The sequence below is a fragment of the Mus caroli genome, chromosome 12, assembly GCF_900094665.2.
Source record: "Mus caroli chromosome 12, CAROLI_EIJ_v1.1, whole genome shotgun sequence".
Classification (NCBI taxonomy): Eukaryota; Metazoa; Chordata; class Mammalia; order Rodentia; family Muridae; genus Mus; species Mus caroli.
Genome location: NC_034581.1, coordinates 9898762 through 9914452, shown reverse-complemented (window position 1 = coordinate 9914452; position 15691 = coordinate 9898762). Strand labels below are relative to the sequence as shown.

The following is a 15691-nucleotide window of genomic DNA, read 5'->3' as shown; positions in this document are numbered from 1 at the left end:
TGATACAGGATCATACTAGATCTTGGATGGTCTAGCAACTGCTCCACAGCCCAAGCTAGCCAAGCATTTGTGGAAATCCTCTATTTTACTGAACCAAATATTTTCAAAGAAAACAAACCCACAAACTTTGCTTGCTTTGTCATGCACCCAGGAGCTCCCATCCTAAACCACACAATGGCAGATGATGCAGGATGGAACTGGTGCATTTCTAAGCCCAACACAAACAATGCTGCCTCCTCCCTTCTGCTGTCGCCGTCATGATCACTCACCTGTCATCCGGCAGAAACATTAACAGTTAATCATACTATTTGGTTGAAATACCAATGTCTTACTTTCAGACCACGGTTTTATTTTAATTATTCACATATGTGAACATTTAGACAAAAAAATTACTATGAAATTTTCCAAGCATTTTCTAGAATCTTCCTAAAGGCAAAAATGTTTTACTCTCAAAGTATGAGATCTAAAGCTCCAAACTTTTAAACTCATCCCATGAGTCTAACTACTTCCTGGCAGAGATATCAAGAAGTTGTATGTTGAGAAACAATTCCCACCAGACTAAGAGTGCACATCTTTAATCCCAACACTCAAGAGGCAGAGCTAAGGAGATCTTCATGAGTTTCAGGCCAGCCTCGCCTACATTTCAGGCCAGTCAGAGTAACACAGTGAGGTTCTGTCTTAAGACAGACAGACAGATAAACAAGACAGAAGAATATTCCCAAGGTATGGATTAGTGCCCAAAAGACTAGCAAGATCTGTCTCCTCTGTCAGTGTTCTCTGACATACAAAGACACAGCAATAAGGGATCCATCTGCAAAGCAAGGTAAATGATGTCACTAGGAACCAATGGGCTGGTATATTGATCATGAATTTCCCAGCCTCCAAAATTTGGGGAAATAATTGTTTCTTGCTCAAGATGCTGAATGTATTTGTGTTATAACAACTCAAACTGACTACAAAGCTGTATACTAATTATAACATGGAGGCCTGCATTAAGAAGGATCCAACAGTGGAATTTAAGCCAAAAAGACTATATTTGACAAGTCTATATGTCAGTTATCCATTTATTCCCTCTGAGCTTCACAGTTCCTCTCCAGGCTGGTCAAGTGACAGCATCTCTTCTTGTTAACTGAGACAACAGCAGCATTATTACAGACAACCCTGAAGGCCACTGCAAAGGAAAAGAAGCTGCTCTTCAATTCACAAGCACTTTGGTTCTCTTCCTCTTGGTCCTCTGGCTTGGTAGGCAACAAGACCTGAGAGTGTTAAAGGAGACAAACCTGGTGGTACTAATGCTATCCTACTGTGAGAACAACTTAATACTGGATTTCAGAGGCACACCTGTGAGCAGATTCCTTCATACCTAATCTCCCTTGCATCTATGTGGGAAGCTTCCCTCAATGGATCTCCCAAATTGGAGTGGCAAGTTTTTCTTGCCGATCCTGGCATGGTTCCTAGTTACCAACCCTCATCTGTATGCTGCTTCTGAGAAGTGTCCTGCTTGCTAGCACCTGGGCTTTCTAACCACCTCGCCTCACTGTTACCTGAGCAGGAGACATCTGGCTTCTCTCTTCATCTCAAACCAAGCCAACTAAAGACCAGCCCTAATCTAAAACAATCCTATAAGTTCCCTTCAGTGCAATTTGTCCCAACTGCTCTTTCTTCAACAATGTCCATCCTAGTAGAAGGGCAGGCCTACCTCCTAAATGCAGTCTCTTGGTCGGAAGATATTCCTTCAAGTTCTCCCCATCCCTTTATTCATAATCTCTGGTTACCAGAAACACAAATCTCCTCATTGAAACTCTGCTAGTGGTTCTTCAGTAGGCCCTGACCAATGTTGGTGCAGAGAGGTACAATAATGGAAATAATCAGAGAGATGGCTAGCTAATCAGAGAGGGTATATTCAATATCTTTAGCATCAAAATCCTGTGGCAGAAGCAGGAAATCCTGACAGTTTTTCTAAGAAAGCATTTCTTTACCTACACAAATATTAGCAGTGGAAAATCTCTAGAAACAAAAGATAATCCATGAATATGAATTTCATCATGTAAGCACAACTATTTATACATACCAAGTAATTGTGAATTGAAGCACTGTTGACAGCGGACTTCCTCCACTGCCTCTGATAGACAAGGTCAGTATCCAGGCCGTAGGTGTGAGCCAAACACAAGGCTTCTTCATAGTCTTCACTGTCAATCTTTGTCAAGGAAACAGACACGAATTACCCATGAGGCCATTCTGATGAGAGGAAGAATCAAGACACTCACCTGGCCTGTGCAACAAGTTATGAACACACATGCTGAGTGTCATCAGAAGTTCACAGACATTCTGAGAAGCAGCTAAAGCAGGAATTCCTTTAGCACTTTAACAAATATGATGAAAAGCTCTGGCTTATACATTCAAATGGTGGCAAAACCTGAGACTAGAGGCAGGCTGCAGTCTGGCTCAAGTCAATGCTCATTCAAAATACTGCAGAGCACAGCAAATAGCCCTAAGAGGCAGTGTTGGCCACACAGGCTTCGAAACCAGATGCTAAAGTCTCCCCTCACCATCTGTAGTCTAGGAGAGACCAGTACTTAGTACACAAAAGAGGGGCAGCTGAAGGCACACAGCAGGTAGCCAAAGCCTCAGGCTAGGAGCAACAGGATGGTTCAGTGGGTAAAGGTCCTTGATGCCAAGCCACACAACCTGGATTTAATCACTGATAGAAGGAGAGGACTGACTCCTGCCAAGTTCCCTCTGGCCTTCAAGCAAGCACCATGGAACATACTACAAACCACACACACATGCACACGCGTACGCACACACGCACACACACACATGCATGCACTCATGTGAGTTCACACCACACACATATGTAAGGTATACATGCATGTACATACGGAGGCCAAAGCTGGATAAACTCCTTCTTCAATTGTTTTCTAACTTACACACCAAGGCAAGGTCTCTCACTTGAACTCAGAGCCCACTGATTTGGCTAGCCCAGCTAGCTAGCTCATTTTGGGGATTCCAGTCTCTACTTCCAGAGCACTGGAGTTACCACAGGGCTGCGCGCCCACCAGGCATTTAGCTGGGTACTAGCATCTGAGTTCTGGTCCTCACACTTTATCTTCTGATTATCTCTCAGGCTCTGAGTTTTCTATCCACTGACTTGTAATTACTCAGTTAGAAAAAGGGCATTATTCTAAAAGCTTACAGAACTGCTATTTTTAAGATGTCAGAGAGCCAACATGCCCTCTTCTAATTTCTTCCTCACTGAAATAGTAGCCATTGTGCTAGAAAAGCTGGAAGCAGCAGGCCCACTCACCTTTCTCTGATAAAGCTCCTCTGGAGTTGTGGAGCGCAGACTCACAAGGCGGTAGTTCTTTGTGATAGTTCGAGGCCGTTTCCGAGGAGGTGCGAACCTCTCCATCTCCGTAACTAAGTAAAGGCCTTGCTTGATGTACCCAAAATAGCGAGCCTTGGCAGAGGTCTCATGATCTGAGTCAGAATCCGCTTCCCCTTCATCTTCTTCTCCAGCCCTCATCTCCACTCGAGATCTTTTAGGGGCAAGTTTAATTTCACACTAAATTGAAAAGGGAGATATAAAATTAATGATAAGAAACTAGAAACAGATTTTTTAAGAGCTAATGAAAAAAGTATTTTAATTATACTTATATCTGGCTTGATTCATTACATGTCATTCACAATGGATCCAAAGGAAACAAAGCAAATCAAAGACCTAAGATATACATCCATGTGACTTCCAAATTTTGAAAGCTGAAGCCACTTTAATAATAGGCCATTCGTGTAGATGTCTGCAGTTATTTTACAGAAATAAAAAGGGTGAGAATGTGAATTTCTCTAATTATTAATATATCTGTACTTGCTGTAGAAAAACAAGAAGACAATTTAGAAAGCAACATGAAGGTATTTATTTGCCAGGAGAAGGCTTCTGATGTCCCTTTTGAACACAGGTGCCGAGGCTGAGCCTGGCTGTCAAAGGGAACTTTCATTCAGACTTAGCAGAATTGGCTTGGGTTTAAACTGTCGTTTTCTGTAAGGGAGAACTTTGACTAGATGATAGACTTCAGACTAACAAATACCTGTCACTGTACCCTGCAGAAGTAAAGCTACATAGGACTGTACTCTTGAAGACTCAAATAAGAGCAGCTATAAAGAAACAGCCTCTACTTTCAACTCTTTGATCGTGATAAAAGTTTTTTTCTGAGAGAAGAAAACTGTTGGTTGCCATACTTTCAGTGACCACTAATATAAACATTAAGTGGTTCCCAATCAGGAAGTAATGACATGCTACGTTTTCAAATGGCTCATCTAGAAGAAAAAGAAAGAAAGAAAAATTGATCAAGCTCAGCAAAGATGAAGTGTTTTGAAGGAAACAAAATAGCCATAAATGTTTTTATCCTCTTAGCAATATAATACTTTTAATTCGTGGATGATGGGATTTTCATATTATACTTAATACTTTATTTCAAAAACAGACTTATGTTTAAACACAGAACTACAGCACATACACAGATAAAAAGTCAAACAGACAGATTTTTTAATGCGATACATGTTTACTCTCACCTCCAAACTTAAGAACCCCCCATCATGGGTGGCAGTGACCTGGGGAGAGGGCTCAAACCATTCGCAGGATTTTCCCAGTAAATTCTTCAAACTTTTTGCTGATGAAACAGTTAATGCACCAGAGCACCGAGCCAGGGTCACTGCGCCGTCTGCCCACCAATTGACATCAATCAATGGATACAAGGACTCTTTATCTAATAGGAAAAGAAAATCCAAATACATTTGCAAAAGTGTTGTAAAAGCAAAATATTTAATGTAATATTTTGAAATCCAAGTTATTTCATATTTGAGGGCCTCAAAGATGCTTTAAAATGGGGAAAAAATAAAACTAAACCCATCATTCAAATTCTTACTCAGGTAAGGACAGAAAGGCACACAATTCAAGGTCTGCCTAAGCAGCAACAACCAGCCAAATCTATGAAGGGAGAAAAGCAAGCAAATTAAGGTCCTCTCCCCCAAAACAATGACACACAGCTGACAAATGGAGTTCACTGTTGGAGCTCTGGCTTAGCATTTGTAAGACTCTGGGTCTGAATGCAAACAGGGGGGAGGAAAGTTATGAAAAACATAATGATAGGGGTGGCAAGATGCCTTAGCAGCTAAGAGCATAGTCTACTCTTCCAGAGGACCCACAATTCCCAGAACAGACATGTCAGTTTATATCTGCCTGTAACTTCAACCCTCAAACAGACATATATGTAGGCAAAACAGCACTGCACATAAAATAAAATAAAATGAATACATTGAAAAACTTAAAATAAAAACATAATTATATACCCAAGAAAGAAATATGTAACGAGTTTCAGGATAGTAAGCTGAAAAGTAGATGTGTATAAATCTCTCATACATATATATTATAAAAGCTATTAGAAAATGTACTAGATCATTTTCAAACAGATATTTAGGAATTAAAAATAGATATTATTTTTAAAAAATGACAGCTTCCAGGGTTGATATACTCCTAAACATTTAACTAAAAGAGAAAAAACTCAAGACCAACAAAGAATTTTTAGGCTCAAATGAATTATGGTCCACTGAACTGAGGTATATGAAGGGAAATGTCAGGATATTTTGTTATAATTTCATTGCACTTTTTCTTAAACAGTAGTTATCCAGAATGGATATGACATGGTTTAATGATGCCACCCAGAGTAAGTCACAGAACTGAAAGCACATGTAAACTCCAAAAGAAAAGATGTTTAAACTCAGTCAGACTGAAAACAACGCATTATTACAATTGAAAAGAAGAGACCCTAACCTATTTTAGATAGGAACCTTGGGTAATTTGTTTAAATCCAGAGTTTCTAGACACATGCCTGCATCTGGGGCTTATGTTCCAGCAGCTGGAAGGAACAAAGGCTACATCAAGGCTTTGGTAAAAAAGAAACAAGAAACTGGAAACAAGGACACAGGACTACAATATCCAAGCACCCCGGAAAGGCTGAAGTAACAAAGTATAAACAACACCCATGAGAGAGAAAGCTGAGGGAGAGAAACTCCCATCCATCCAAGTATAACAGGACGCATCCTAGATACAGGCAAAGAAATGAGCATTAAGCACAGACGCAGTAAGAACCCCAAATAAAAATGAATCCAGAACCAGCAGCTCCATGACACAGTTCTACTAAAGATGCTAAAGCTTAAAAAGCCAACTATTGAAAGTTCCAAGAGAAGAAACTTCACTCTCAAAGTCAAAACACAAACTTCATGCCCAATCTTTCAGCAGAAGAAACAGAAAGAATGGAATAACAGGGTATGTGAAGTCTTGAAGGTAAGTAACTATCAACCATGACGCCAATAACGTCGTTTCAAAAAAATCAATAGAGAAGTGAAGGCACTTCAAGGTGAAAAGTGTCCTAGCTACCAAGCCAGCACTGCAGAAGCAACTGAATGGACACCTACACACATGGGCAATCTTAATCCAAAGAGCACAGGAAAGAATAAATTTTATGAGAGGAAGAGAAGAACAAAAGAGAAAAAAAAAAATCAACCATGCCTAACTCAGTAAACCCCAGAAATGAACAAGGGTTGAACAAAAACAAAAACAAACAAACAAACAAAAAAAATCACTAACTGAGCCAACCAGATTAACAACCAACAAAATTACACAAAGCAGCATGCTCTATTAATAACAACACTAAAAATAAACTGCCTTAGGTTCCCAATCAAAAACTCAGTAGCTGACTGGACTAATAACCAAGAGGCATCATTTGGTTATCTACAAGACATATCTCATTGGCACGGCCACACAAACTGGTATTAAAAGGTTGAAAGTTAATATAACCTAAAACAAGCAACAGTAATTAGACCTATATCTGATAAATCCAAAATTAGTCAAAGAGATTTTTAAAAGGCTACTACATACTAATAAAGGGAATAATCTTTGCAAAATATATAACAATTATAAGTATATAAACTAAACATTAGTGAACAAATTTCATAAATAAAACTGCTAAGCAATAAACAGATGAGACAGCTTGAGATTCAACAGTATACCACTTTAATACCCGACTCTAATCAACAGATCATCCAGACACACCCTTTCAAAAACAACTACAGCATAAACTTGAGAGCCAAACTTCACCATACCAAAAAGACGAAAGAGACACCCCAGAGTATCCTACCTAACAGCTTTAGAACATGCATTCTTCACAGCACCTCATGGAGCTGTCTTAGAAATAGATTCCATTTGGGCCATAAAGCAAATCTTACCAAAAGGAAAACAAAACACAACAATCATCTCTTGGTTGTAAAGGTAGAATTCAACAGCAAGGGAAAACGTAGAAACTACAAAATCCACAGAGACTGGACATTCCGCAAGGACTGGCATGCCACTAAAGAAATCAGAAAGGAATTTTTCTTTTTTAATTCCTAGAATCACACAAAAATGAAAGCACAACTTTTCAGAATCTTTGGGACCCAGCACAGATGGATGGGCTTATTAAAAGGAAAGCGTATCACTATGGGCCTTTACATTTAAAACTCAGAGTGATCTCACGTAAACAGTGCAGCTTATCAATGTGGCGGGGAGAGGGGGGGCAATACAAAATCAGCAAACTAAGAGTTAACAACAATGTGGAATTAATGAAGTTCAGACTAAAAGTACAATACAAGAATCAGAGAAACAAGAGTTGGTTCTTTAAAAACAAAAAATTGACAAGCCCTTAGCCAAATTAACCAAAAGAAGGAATTGCCTAGACCCAAGCCATAACTTTAGAACTAACAAGATGGACATTACGGCAGGCACCACCAAAAACCAGAAAAGTAACACAGAGTGTGTTCAAAACCTGTATTGCACCAAGGTAGAAAGCTGAGAAGAAATGGATAAATTCCCAAACTCACATGACCTGTTAATGCTAAATCAAAAGGGTGCATTTGCAGCCGGCCCACACTGCACAAGAAGATTGAAGCAGTAATGAGTCTGACAACATTGAACACACCAGCCCAGGACAGGAGCAAATCACTGCCAAACTCCACCAGACCTTAACATCAGCATTCCTCCAAGTAGTCCAGAATACAGAAAGGAGACGAACAGGAGCAGGTGTGTCCCATCACACCAGAATTAACCTAATAGTAAACTAGAGGATGGATCGACAAGAGAGAAAACTATAAACTCAAGTTCTTTTTTTCTAAAGTTCTTTTTTGTTTGTTTTTTTTGTTTGTTTGTTTTGTTCTTTTTTTTTTCTTTTTTTCTATTTATTAGGTATCTTCCTCATTTACATTTCCAATGCTATCCCAAAAGTCCCCCATACCCTCCCCCCCCCACTCCCCTACCCACCCACCCACTCCCACTTTTTGGCCCTGGCGTTCCCCTGTACCGAGGCATATAAAGTTTGCGTGTCCAATTGGCCTCTCTCTTTCCAGTGATGGCCGACCAGGCCATCTTTTGATACATATGCAGCTAGAGACACGAGCTCCGGGGTACTGGTTAGTTCTAAAGTTGTTAATAAAGTACTTACAAACCAAATTTAACAGACATGAAAAAGATCGTATACCCAAGGCTAAATAAATAAACAAATAAACAATCTCTCATTTTTTATTTTGTTTTAATCTACTAAACAACTACTTTCACTTAACAGTAAATCTTGATTCCCCCATTCCTCATTCCCCAAAAGAGTTATCTGCTTATTTTAAAAAAGAAATTATTTCAAACATAGAAATGTATAAAAATTTTAAAGAGAAAGACCTAGAACACTACCAAACAAACAAAAACCATAGAAGGAAAAATAAAAACAAAACAAAGTGTTTGATCTGCTGCCTGGCTAAGATTCCATGGCGGACACAGAGTGAAACGAGAGACTCTTTCTATCTAAAGAGCACTGAGGCAGTGCGAGAACTCCTGCAAAGCTGGAATAACCGTATTTCATATGCCCTACTCACCTTTTACTTTCTTTCTCTTCTCGGGAGACAACCTCCAATCAGGGTTAAGCTCATCGTAGCCTGGCTAAATACAAAGATATGTACAGAATTGTATGAGTCAAACATGTTAAAAAAAATACTATGAAAAACTCACCAAGACCTATGAAATTCTTACAATTAAAAAAAAAATACAGACATAATAGTTGGTTTCCCTTGATCTCTATTCCAATGCAAGGAAGGCTTCCTCAGCCTAAGAGTTTGGGGAAACAAATGACACTGGACTTAATGGTCACAGACAGGACCTAAGACTCAACATGAATACAAAAGATAGGGCACAATGTTGATAACTGATACAAATGACAGCTCACTACCATGTTTCTTCTACATCCACACCTCACATTAGAGAGTAGTGTCTATTTTGCTGTAAGCAGACACTGGCCTGGGTATGCTTCAAGCTCCTTGTACACTATGCACATACACTGAGAGGAGCAGCACTTAAGATGTTCACAACCTACAAGGATGCACACCCAGGTCTTAGTACCATGTGCATATAGTCTAAGGAGCGGCCTTCCTGCCCCTTCCTTTTGTATCTGTTGGAGCTCAGAACATATCACCTTAGGCTAGTGCCTTTGAACTGATGGATACCAATGTATCTCCGACCTTCTCCTGCCCTCCTATCCCCGGCTTCTATTACTCCCCAAAAGCAAGTCATAGGAACCAGAATTCCCCTCCCACAAGACATGGTAGAAATTAGATTTCCTACTCCTAAGCAAGCCATTCAGCCAATAAGGCTCTTCACCTACAAAGATTCTCTTTCCATTGGATCTAGTCACACACAGTTGTGGTGGAGGGTGCCTATAGAAAGGCAACAAAGGATAAAAGAGAGAACTGCCCGGTTCTATGGTTCTACTCATGGTCTATTACTTCTAGATGATGGCCTCTTTGTCCAAGCACATTTCAGCATGGCTGTCACCCTTATTCCACTCCCACAGTTTCTGGCACCCAATGTTGGGTAGCAGAGGAACTGACTTGCTCTGAGGCTTGAGAATGAGATTCTACAACTAACTACTAACAACAACCAGCAAAACAAAGAATTAAAATCATACAAACAGCCAGGCGGTGGTGGCACATGCCTTTAATCCCAGCACTCGGGAGGCAGAGGCAATGGAGTTTCTGAGTTTGTAGACAGCCTGGTCTACAGAGTGAGTTCCAGGACAGCCAGGGCTACACAGAGAAACCCTGTCTCAAAAACAAACAAACAAACAAACAAACAAAACTTCCTCAATCTGCTAACAAAGCCTGTTTGAGAACAGAAAGGCAATATTTTTTTCTTTCCACATACAGCACTTTTTTTTTCTCCCATGCACGCAAGAGATAGTCATTGATTGACAACATGTACTATACTTTTCTCCTATGGACGCATCTTTTGTTCTACAGGTGTCTTTGTGAGCCTTGCATAAGCACACCAGTGAGGTGAACAATCACCCTTCTAGCCCATATCTCTTTCTACGTTGTGTCTGAAAAAGGCAAATAACAGCACTTTCCAGTGCAGCAGTGGCCCAGAAAGAAGTTGTCCTAGGAACATGGTCAGGTTTTCTTTATAGATAGGCTTAACTGTCATAATGAACTAAATGAATGTTTTCTTCCATTTAAGAATTTTATTTCCTATGCATATCTGCATCTGTTCCAGTAGGTCAGGGACTCTAATAGAAGAATTAAGGGAAGGACTGAAGGTGCTGAAAAGGATGGGATGGGAGCCCACAGGAAGAACAACAGAGTCACCTAATCCGGATTTCAGGGAGCACTCAGAAACTGAGTCACCAACCAAAGAGCATACATGGGCTGGACCCCTGGCACATATGTAGCACATGTGCACCTCAGGTTCCATGGCTACCATGTCTGGCCTCAGCGTGACAGCATGTGCCTAATCTGGCAGAGACTTGATATGCCAGGGTGGGGCATTTAGCATTTGGGATATAAATAAATCAATAAATAACTATTTCCTGGCCTTTTTTAACCACTAGAACCAGTCTCAGTGTCCCACAGAACAGGAGCAATATTTCCCATGTGTACCCATTGTACACATATTCATCAATGTCTACTATATAAAGCACATGGTAGAGCTAGGAGTGAGGTCCACCCGGCGCTGAGTCTCCGAGAGTCCAGAGTTTCCTGAAGCTGAGAAAACAGCTGTGGGTCTACCAAGATTAATCACATAAGCTGCCATCCTCCCACTTGTCCTTCATTGATTCACTATTTAACAAAATTAATCTAACACCTACTCTGTATCAAAGAGAACTAGAATAAAAATGGAAAAGATAAGCTTCTATTTCACTTTCTACACCCACACAGAAGTATGAGGTCAGAAAGTAATAAAACTTCAAAGAAAAATTAAGACCAAAAACAAGATGTAAAGATATAAACATAACATATGGGAAATGTTTGAAATGAAAATTATTGAAACAATTTTACTCTATTCTAGACATGAACAAATTCAACACCCAGATTTCCAGCCAGATGGATGCTTCACACTGACAATGAAAGCAAAAGGATTTAATCAACTTAAAACTGGGTAAAAAGTAAATCAAACCAGGCATTCCCATAACTATCTCTAATCATTAGTCTTCACAGAGAAAATACTCAATCACACAAAGTACATTATAAAAACTAATAAAGCAGCAAAACGCATGAAGAAAGCCCCAACTGAGCTGAATCCACAATTTTGGTAACGGACTGTAAAGGAATGCAGGGCAGAAGTAACATTGTTTTCTTCTCAGACAACAAGTATAAGTTGGCTATATTGCCATATAAACATTAATTCATTCGCTGGTCCTTCCATTCCTTCCCTAGCATAGCCACAGAGGAAGGCAAAGATCTGGCCTACCCACTGGACCAGGCTCTCTTGATGACTCTTAGAGAAGTGAGAAAACTCCATCTGTCCAAGTCTTTGTCAGAACATGGGACTCCTCTTTACAGAAGTCCAGTGATTCTGCACACACATGCTCATCCATCAGGATAATGACAGTACTGTGCCCCTCCCTGATGGCTATGACATTTGCACATTTTTTAAGTGTCTGCATGATGAACTGCACGTGATTGCATGCCACTCAGCCAGGCTCCAAGGTGCTAGCCCTCCCTTGAGTACAGTAGTCTCAGATGCTAGCTCCTCATTTGTTCAAGCACATGTCAGTACTTCTAAATGCAAACACTGTTAGTCAATATTCTGAAAAACAGGATGGAATCTGAATTCCAACACATAGTGATTGCATGTTAATTTCTTTTTGCACTATTTTACATGTATTAAAATGGGAATAAAATTACTTTTTACTAAATAGAGTTGTTTTAAGACAAACTGCTCTGTAAGAAGCCAAACCTCAATATGCAAATTTACTTTCAAGAATTCTCCTCCCCAATACTACAATTATAAGCCACTCTCTCCCCAAGCTTTTCCTTTTAATATTAAAATGTTGCCTTTTTCTGTATAATTGTCTTGGCACAGACTGACACCTACCATATTTCTTACTGCATAGCTAAGCAGAGATTCAACATCATGATTTTATGATGATGTTACCATGGTTATAGGAACAAGCTATTCTGTTTTACGGAACAGTTAAAGCTAAGCCTTGTTGCATTCACTATAGTGCACCAGATTTTAGTAATACATATGTTAAAATCCCAATATAAAATACACAAGGTAATGTTACCACTTCCCAGGACACAGGTGACTCTGGCTTGGTCATTTGGTCACATTTCATAAAAAAGTTACCTCGTTCACCTTGTTCTAAGGGGTTTCACAAGTCCTCTAGATTTGTGTAACACACCTAAGCATTTACCAGGGAGAAACCTGGTCGATTATTTACTGTTCTGCCTGGTACATACAGACCAACTTGTACTTCAAGAGTAAAGCGCATCTGAGGGACAGTAATGCAACCAGTGTTCAATTCAGAAGGAATCAGGACTTGACCCCAAGCATTTAAAGACTGTCAGATGATGACCCAATGTAAAACAACCAGGAAGGGGGACTTGGGTCTTCTTAACCTGTCACACAGAAATCTGACCTTTCAAATAACAGAATGTTCCCAAAGTAAGAAGAGGACAAATATTGTAAACACAGAAATACGCTGGGCATGCTGGCTAAGGAGAGAGCATGGGCATCACAGTCAGAGATAGATCCCAATGCCATCCCTGCTGCTTACTTGGTGGACAACCGAGAACAAAGTTAAGTGCACCAAGTTACCAGTGAGTAAATTTTACAAATGTTTCAGAGCACTATACCCAGACAGACCTTCATGCTCCCAAGGCCTACAAGTTATAGACAACTATACGGAACATCCAGAGTGTATTAAGAGCGGAAACCACAGGTGAATATCTGTAATAGAATGACACTCTAGAACACACAGTACCAAGGATTAGATAAAAGCAGGTAGACGAGAGGCCAAGGAGCAAACATGTAGTCTGACCACACTCGATGACAGAAAAGCAGAGGGCTTTGCATTTTGACAATAGGATTCCAAAGAAAATAAATAAACTTTTTTCATTGTTTCCAAACTTGAACCAAAATTTCTTTTGAAGCTAAAGCCAGTGGTAGTCTCAGGGGTGGAGAGACTGGCTGTAGCAAACGTCTCAGCAGGCTGAGCACTAGATTTCTAAGGAAGGATGTGGGCATCAAAAGAATGGCAACTGATGCAGGGTTAGGCTTGGTACCTATGGCTCAGCCCTGCTCCCTCAGCAAAGGACATTACAACCTGCACAAAGTCCACTTGAGAACAAACAGATCTTGGTTTTCAGTTGTGTGAACATAAGACCTTATATTTCTTGTTTACTTAGGTATTCAATAGAAACCATGCCAACCAAAGCAGAAGAAAATGGCATGTAATTAAACATGCAAACTGTTAATAATAGATACAACACACATGAGAAGAAACTAGCATGTAACTAAATACATATAAACTGCTAACAGAACACATAACACACATAAGAAGAAACGCGTATGTAAATATGTAAACTCTTACTAATAGAAATAATACCTTTAAGAGTAAGGAGGCCTCTGTCTGACTCACAGACTGGAGACACATGCTCAGCCTAAGGCTTGTTTGGGGAGCACTGAGTTGGAGCCATAGGAGTAGATGTCTAACAGCTGGGGCGTGACAGCAGCTACCCAACTCCCGTGGCAATGCTGGGGGCATCTGTGGTCCAAAGACTCATCGCTGAACACAAACTGCCAGCTTCAACTCCTCTCTTTTGTATACTTCTTCCGTTTAGAGAGCTCGTCCTTCCTGACCCATTATTTTACTTAACTACATATTTAAAGATACAAAGATAAATGCATTTACTCATTCCCAAATTTTAAGAATTTTAAGTAAATTTTAAGTTTTAGTAAGCTCACAATTAAAACCTAACTAGGATCGGGGAAGAGTTGAAGGAGGAAAAACCGTAATCAGAATATATTGTATGAAAAAGAAAAACTATTTTCAATCTTTTTTTAAAAAGCCTAATTAATAAATAATATTAAACGGTGACTAATCATAATGAGTTTTGCTCACAAGTAATGATGAGCGCATGTCCTAAGGAGTTCAAGAAGCAAAGGAGGCCCTTCAGAGTCTCGACAAACATCAAGAGCACACTGATCAATTTTACCATTAGTAGTGAATGCACTATATATTTGAGATTGTCGATGGAATACTAAGGGTACTTCAGAAGTTGATCAATATTTCTATTATGTGACAGAATATAGAGTAAGGAAATAGAAAGCTGAGGTGACCTCACTGTTCAAAATCTCACCATTTAAGAAGATACTTCCAAATATGGAGAGACCATGAGCCTCCCAGGTGAAAGAAGTGAGCGCTTTCCCACCACACAAAGCTAGGGAAGACACGCTGTATTTGGAGACCCTCTAAATAATGCACAGACAAACTTGCTATTGTGCCTCAGGAAACAGAAACCACAGGTCATATGTGTTAATCAGATTAAGCCATACCCCCACCACCAGTCAGTTCGCAGCAGCCTAATGGAGATTCTGTGTCTAACACACACAGCTAAAGCATTGAGCCCCCATAAGGGACAATCACTCTTCTTAGCTACGGTTTCAGAACATTAGAAAGAATGTGCCCTATTAATCCATCTCCTGGGTTTTCTGCTCAGAAGCATCTCTTCACATGAGTGAGAGAGAGTGTGGTCAGCATGTGGGCTCCACATTAAACTGAAGGGATGGCCAGTAGGAGTGGTGGGAAGCCTTAAAAGTTGCATGCTGATAAGATAATAATAAGGGAGTCAACAGTCGGCATGATGGCTCATGCCTGCAGCAAACAGCTACAGCAATCACTAATGGTTCAAGTCCAGCCTGCTCTACCCAGTATGCACCAGGCCCACCAGGACTACACAGGAAAGCTCTGTCACAAAAATACAAAATACTAGGGCCTGCACAGGTGGCTCAGCTGTTTTGAGAGCACTTGTCACTCATGCAGAAGACCTGGGTTCCCAGCACCCACAAGGTGGTTCCTATCCATCCCTAACTCCAGTTCCAGGAACTCCAAATGCCTCTGTTCATCCTCTGTGGGCACCAAGCATGCACACAGTGCATATCCATTTAGCAATTAAAAACATGTCCATACACAAAAAAGAAAATGGCATATCTAAAGAACATGAATACACTTTAAAGAACAATAATAATTCCATCCCATAATCAGCTTCCAAACGCTGACACCATTGCATACACTAGCAAGATTTTGCTGAAAGGACCCAGATATAGCTGTCTCTTGTGAGA

At 40.1% G+C, this 15691-nt stretch overlaps 1 protein-coding gene across 4 annotated transcripts in view; it reads right to left on the bottom strand.

Moving 5' to 3' along the window:
* Nbas (neuroblastoma amplified sequence) overlaps window positions 1–15691 on the bottom strand; it is a 295155-nt gene that overhangs the window by 233013 nt on the left and 46451 nt on the right. For all 4 annotated transcript variants that reach the window (XM_021178926.1, XM_029484416.1, XM_021178925.2 and 1 more), the window contains exons 13-16: window positions 8950–9013; window positions 4570–4763; window positions 3308–3565; window positions 2072–2197 (exon numbers count right to left, since the gene is read on the bottom strand). In XM_021178926.1, coding sequence (XP_021034585.1) covers window positions 2072–2197; window positions 3308–3565; window positions 4570–4763; window positions 8950–9013 — 642 coding nt within the window. The remainder of the gene's footprint in view (window positions 1–2071; window positions 2198–3307; window positions 3566–4569; window positions 4764–8949; window positions 9014–15691) is intronic.